We start from the raw sequence: 6,880 nt of genomic DNA, 5'->3' as shown, positions 1-6,880 counted from the left end.
CAGAAGAGAGAGGTCTGCCCCCGACTTGTTGCTTGGAGAAGCACCTGACCATCAAGGAGTTGGAGGTGGGGGAGCGAAGAGCTTGAGTAAGAAGATATTTCCGAAGAGAGATTTGGAGGTATTGCAGTCTCAGGCTCCAGAAAGCCTTGTGGACAATGCAACGGGTCTTGAACTTGATCCTTGCAGGCACTGGGAGCCAATGGAGAGATTTCAGTGCTGGAGAGATACGATCCCTGGGCTTGAGGCCAAGGACAAGTCTCGCAGTCCTGTTCTGGATGAGTTGTAGAGGACGGAGAGTAGAGGCAAGCAGATTTAAAAAGAGGCTGTTAGAGCTCTGGAGACAGAGAGCTTCTGGGGCCAGGAGTGGAAGGGAAGAATACCTCAGAGGAGGTGCAGTTGGTAGTTTGACTTCTTATAGATGTCAGAGAGGTGAGGAGAGAAGAAGAGTGTGGTGTTGAAGATGACCCCTAGGTTCTTAGCCTCACAGGTGGGAGCAGGAAGAGGGCCAGGGGAGGCTGGGCAGAGAGTGGCAGGAAAAGAAGGTAGGTACAGGTGTGCCAATGTATAGTCAAGGGTGTTTTGCCCTCACAGTCTCGCAAAGCGCTGCCGAAAATGCAATCTGGGGAACTGCGGGCCTAAAACTATGAGGTGGTGCACCTGTGCTTTCCTGTGCATTACAAGGGACTGGCGAGCATGTTAGGGCTGAACCAGCTCCACTGTTTATTAGGGACCAGGAGGGGCGAGTTGTTTGATAACACCTCCCGACTCCTGTCTGCAGGGTGTGTAGGAGAGGAGGGGCCATGCAGGCAGCATGTGGCGGCCTTGGAGTTGGTGGGAATTCTGAGGCTATGGCATTATGCAGGTGTGAAAATAAACAAACATCTGTCTATGTATGCATCCTTGCACTTGGGTGTCTTTAAGCACACTTGTGAATAAGAATGCAGTGTATGGTTACTCGTGTGAATGGGAGCATGAGAGTGCACCATCAATGTTGTAGCATTTTAGTACATATGTGAATAGGAGAGTTAGTGCAATGTGAATTTGTATGAAGGTGCATATGGGCTGCTGGCTGGGAATTAGGTCTACTGATTGGGGGCGGCTGGGAGACGTACTTTTACAGACATTATGGGCAAATCCAACCCAAGCATTCTCAAGTGGGGCTACTAGTCTACATTGGTGCAGCCAGCATGTGCATGTTTTCTAACAGTGGTATGGCCCTTTACTGGAAGTAAGGGCAATGCTAAAGTGAGTATTTTCTTACGCGTGTGTTCTTATAATACACTGGTTGCCATTGCGGACAAAGCACACATGAATATGTTCGTCAATGGAGATATTGGCCTACATTTGCATGATCAGCATGATTTTATTTAAAATGTATAGAATACTGGCATATATTGTGGGCAAAGGCATCATCAAAATGTGTTGGAAAATGCTCCTGTGCACTGTTGATGGCCTGGCATCTATTTGATTTCGTCCATTTGCTACCCTACACACCTTATTGTAAAATGTGTCATTTTTCACAGAATATGTGCTGTAAAATGCACCATGTGAATCCATTATTTGAAAAAAGATGCTGAGGCTCCTATGCTATGTTCTGTCATTCATTCCTATTCATGAAAGATGTTATGCCGCTCCAATTCACATTGCACAGGAGCCCATGTACTTGTGCTGCATGTCCATGTGAGAGCTAACAATCAAAAATGAATATATCATTCAATAGTCTGTGTGTGTTGCCGGTTCTTATTTTTCCTTTCTTCCAAAGTGTGTTTTCTGTTCTTCAACCCATTAGTTTCTGGGGTATTTCACTCATTCCCTGAGCTATTTCTGTTTTTTTGGCCAGAGTCTATCGTTTCCAGGGGGTATGTACGGTAACTATTAGGATTTCTGCCCATAAATGTATTTGATTGGCGCTTAGACCTAGATGCTTTCTATAGAGCAGGGCCATCATTAACAGGTGAAATTGAGCCCTAATTGCTAAATACATGTTGGGTGATTACCTACACATTTCCTATAGTAGTTTTAATTAAGTGAAAGGCAAAGAAAGAAATGGTACAAAAAGATTGTTCTGCATGATCTAGCCACACCCCTACCACCCAGCACATTTCATCTACAAATTGAACAGTTCCACTGCTTTCTTTTTGTGCGCACTTATAAATGACTCATCATGTCATATCACTTCGACCACGGGATATGGTTGCCCCCAAGTATGGCTTCTCTTATGTTGGTTTAGACTTGAGCTACAAATGAAGCTTTTCTCACACGCTGTGCACTGGTACGGTTGCCCCTCAGTATGGCTCTTCTGATGGTGGTAGTACAGACCTGCTTATGAGTGAAGCTTTTCTTACACTTCGTGCACTGCTATGTTTGCCCCCCAGTGTGGATATTCTGATGCTAGTGCATACTTGACCTCTCAGTGAAGTTTCTCCCACACTCCGTACATTGGTATGGATGCACCCCAGTATGGCTCTTGTGATGCTGCATCAGATGTGAACTCTCAGTGAAGCAGCTTTTACCACATTCTGTGCTTGGGTATGGTCGCTCCCCAGTATAGCCCTTCTGATGGTGGTAGTACAGACCTGCTCTATGAGTGAAGCTTTTCATACACTCCGTGCACTGATATGGTGGCTGCCCAGTGTGGATATTCTGATGCTGGTGCAGACTTGCCTTCTCAGTGAAGGTTCTCCCACACTCCATACACTGGTCTGGACGCTCCCCAGTATGGCTCTTCTGATGCTGGATCAGCATGCCACAGAGCATGGCCTCAATGCCATCCGGGAGGAGCTAAGAGGCCTGCGACTAATGGCACTACAAAATTACATGGTATTGGATTCCTTCACAACCATGGAGGGAGAGATCTGTAAAAAGGGGCAACATGCGTGCCCGCAAACGATAAGGATAATGGCTCATTGAATAAAGCCATCAAGGCCCTACATAATTTACAGACAGGTATGGAGATAGAAGGAGGAATCACCAAGGAATCAGACTGGTTGGCCGAAATATTTTCATGGATGCCAAACTGGCTAACAAACATATGTAAAGAATTTTTCCACATTCTTGTCCTCCTCATTTTTATTTGGTACCTGTACCAAGTAATACTGGTTTGCTGTGTGTCCCGAGGAAATAATGTGATAGTACTTACAGTAAGAAAAGGAGATGCCACTTCTCTTCACAGAGATGAAAACACCCAGACAGATGAGGTAGAGATAAAAGCAAAGTCAAAGATGGTGTCAATACAACACCCAATTGGCCCACCTGGAACACGTTGGTCACTACGTAGATCCCACAACAGACATAGGGCCTCATTACACGGTAGGCGGTAAGGGTTTAACGGTACCGGTATTTTACCGGTACCGGTAAACCCTTACCGCCTTAATACGAGGTCCCTTTGCAGGTTGGGGAATTTAACGCCTGCTTTTTGCAGGTGGTAAAAACCAACCCGCAAAGGGACGGGGAGCTAATTACAGTACCGCAATTTGCGGTACCGTAATTAGCGCCTTCCCCATTCCCATAGAGCACTATGGGGCAAAAATGGGAATGGGGAAGGGCAATGGGGGAAGGGGGAATTACCGCCCCACCAACCTTGGAATAGGGCGGTAATTCCCCTTTCCACCAAGGCGGTGCCGGTATTTTACCAGCATGGACCAAAGTGCTAATAGCACCTTGGTCCACCGCCATCCGTATAATGAGGCCCATAGATTATAGTTTTCCAGGGTGTAGCCCATGGGATAATGAAAAGATGGAGGAAACTTGAGAAATGCCAGCAAAATATGGGTGCCAAAAACCGTACATGATTGGCCAAGGGAACAAGAATTGAAGGATAAAGAATGTATGGGAGAGTTTGTTCCAGAAGGAACGAAAGGGGGGAATTTTGGGATGCAGATCCAATTCACCAAACATGTGAGAAAGTACAAGTTAAGTAAATCTCTCTAACATGAGACATGATCTACAGAGTCAGCCACCTCCTTATTATGCACGACATATAGGCCTTATGTGAAGCTGACAAAGGGATAGGTGAATTTCTGAGAGCACTTAATGAAGAAATACAGATTAGAAACCTGAAGTATTTAACATATTGAAAGTGCAAAGCTTGCAAAGTAATGTTTGAGGTTGTTAGTATGCAGAAGTGCATTATGAATAGAATAGACTTACAAGTAAAGAAAGGAGACACATGGCACTTCCTATAGTTGAAAAGTCATTCACAGAAGTATAGTAGACAACAGCTATAGAAAATAGTAGGGAACATATAGAAATTCATAAAAGAAAGCCAGCATGTAGCAGCTGGAAGTCGTTCTATTGTAAGATAAAGGTGCATTTAGACAAGCAGCCTTTCACAGTAGTTAGAAGACTAGGCCACAGAGAAACATTTGCATTTCTAGTGGTAAAATACACTTCATTTCCATTTGTCTCAGACTTTGCATGAGACAAGGTCAGCACACTCAAGGCAAGATGCAGAAAGCTGTGCAGGGATTGGCTACAAACAGAGGGTGCAGCAGGTTCCCAAGTCCTAAACGAGTGAAAAATATACCAAACAATGTTCTTGCACATCACTTAAAAGCTAGCAAGATGAAGGCCACAGTTTGGTGAAAACGAGGTAGTGTGCTGAGATGTGCACCAGTCGAGGTTGATCAGGCAGAAGAAACACACTGCCCCCTGTCGGAAAATGGCCACTTGAACAGAAGCTGAAAGTTCCAAGGAACAAGGATACTTTGTCAATAGAAGCAAAAGGACACATGTTCAAATGCAGGGAATAAAGTGTAGTATCATGGAAGGGTGGGGTAAATGAGTCACCCCACCACTGCCCCACAACCAACTATATACATACAATCTAAATAAGCCACACACACATACACACATGTACACATGTAGATGTACATTCCAGATTTGCAGATGGTCTTGGAGTAAAAGGGCCAAGTCACAAGCCCATGAAGTAATGCTGTCCCATCATGACAACAGAAGGAGATGTACTAAAAGGAAAAGTGTGCTTCCAAAGAGAAGTCACAATATTAGATGTAATTTGTACAGTCACAAGGCTGAAAACGGTCAGATGGTGCCAACATGTGGGTCTCATGAGAAAGTGATGAAGTCATATTTTTTTTGCCATACTGTCTACGCCTCACAAAATGATTGGTCAATTAAGAGGGAAGAAGCCCACCATCGAACACTTGAGTTGGGATAGCCAATGGGAAATGGATTTGTATGTTGCAGATTGTTAGGATTTACCTCAACCAATTAGGAATGGAGAAGCTGAATAGCCTGATGGTTAGGTCCTTATTAAGAGGCGGTCATTTGATTGGTCACAGGGAATAGGATAGGCCAATAGGGCTAGTATTGTATACATTTCTGTAGTGGATAGCAATCACTGTCCAATCAGGTGAATAATAATGTACATGTATGTTGCAACATTTTTAGAGCTGTGATGTCACTCACTCCTATAAAAACCACCATTTAATGAATGATTTTTTAATTGCTCCCAGCCGAGGCTGCATGTAATAAACATTTGTTTTTCTTGCTACTCGTGCACTTTTATTGGCTAATTGGATTGACTTTTGACTAATCGGGTGTTGGGGCAACCTTACATTATCTTTGATAAGAGGAACAGTGAAACAAAACTCACTCTCTTAGGTAGAAACAATAATGTTAATGTTAATGTTAAAGGTATTTATATAGCTCACCGTCACCAACGTAATTGGTCTCCAGGCACTCAGGCGGATCTGCAAACAAGGAGGTAGGGTTGGCTTAGTGGGGTGGAGAGGGCATAGGAAAGTGAGAAGGTGGTGTCCTGTTGGCAGCTTCAGTTCGATTTTCACTGTGCGCTGAGTTTGGGTGCGAGCATCAGATCGATGTGAGTCCTCGTGTGCTGTTGGTACGATTTATGTGTTGATTGTTTGTTGTTGCGGTGTGGTGTGGTGAAGTGCCTGCGGTTTGCTGTGCGAGGAGTGCTTGTGTGGGGTGTTGGGTGAGTTAAGTATGCAGAAATTTGACCTTTGGGTTGGTGGGTTATATGTCTCTTAATCCTTCTAATTCTTGTTCTATGTATCCGGTTGTTGGTGGGGTAGGTATATTCTTTCTCTTTTCAATCCTGACTGTCTAGTTTCTAGGGCAATGGCGTGGCTGGTTCCCAGCTATGTTATTGAGCTTAGTACATCTGGTTGGGAGAGCATTATCCCCCGCTCAGATAGTGGTGCTATATTTACATTCACCCGATCCCTTCCTATCTATTTACTATTGGTGGTCCATTGCTGCCTGTGATTACAATGTGGGCCAAGGTGTTATTGATAGGTCATCCTTACCTTCTATCCCGATTGATCTGTGGTCGTTCTTTAGTATGATTCTAGGTTGTCTACCTTTTAATTGGTAAGGATATGTTGTAGATTGGTATATCCCTTACTTCTGTTGAGGGTCGAAGGCTTAGGGAATAGGGGATACAATACAAACCTCTACCTTTGTTCTGCCAGTTGTGGACTACAGCAACACTTTTTGGATATTATTTCTTGCTATCAAAATTATAGCTTGTGAGAACAGTATGTCATTAGATTGGTCATACTAAAGGGTCTATGCCATATGTCCTCTTATACCTGAAGCTTAACATCTGTGGGCGTGAAAGCTGTAAATCAGAACCTTTTAGTTGCATTTGCCCTAGCTTTATAAAGAGCCGTTTGTTACTCCTCATAGAGCAGCCACTTTGGGAGAGCAGAACACTGAGGGAGTATCTGTCCAAATTTGCAAGGTGCTCTCTCAGCAGAAAACCCAAAGTTAATCCACCGCACACTGCCACAAAGCAGAACCACATGTCCCTTCTTTTTCTATTACTATGAAACGTCTTTTCCACCATGGCCACTGTTCAGTAGTGACCATCTTGGTGGTATCAAAATATTATATT

At 44.1% G+C, this 6,880-nt stretch overlaps 1 protein-coding gene across 1 annotated transcript; it reads right to left on the bottom strand.

Annotated features, from left to right (window-relative positions):
* Positions 1–2,391: 2,391 nt before the first annotated feature.
* On the bottom strand, positions 2,392–2,757 carry LOC138555766 (zinc finger protein 883-like). The gene has a single exon (XM_069642619.1). It carries the CDS (start codon positions 2,755–2,757, stop codon positions 2,392–2,394), a length of 366 nt encoding a protein of 121 aa, XP_069498720.1.
* Between the last annotated feature and the right edge of the window lie 4,123 nt (positions 2,758–6,880).

This window comes from Ambystoma mexicanum, chromosome 1q (genome assembly GCF_040938575.1).
Source record: "Ambystoma mexicanum isolate Mex_15411 chromosome 1q, UKY_AmexF1_1, whole genome shotgun sequence".
NCBI lineage: Eukaryota > Metazoa > Chordata > Amphibia > Caudata > Ambystomatidae > Ambystoma > Ambystoma mexicanum.
The sequence above is the reverse complement of the archived record's forward strand: the minus strand, read 5'-3'. Positions and strand labels throughout refer to the sequence as shown.

What these genes read in the sequence shown, in the direction of transcription:
- LOC138555766 (XM_069642619.1), bottom strand. Translation starts at nt 2,757, where the DNA reads ATGCTCTGTGGCATGCTGATCCAGCATCAGAAGAGCCATACTGGGGAG.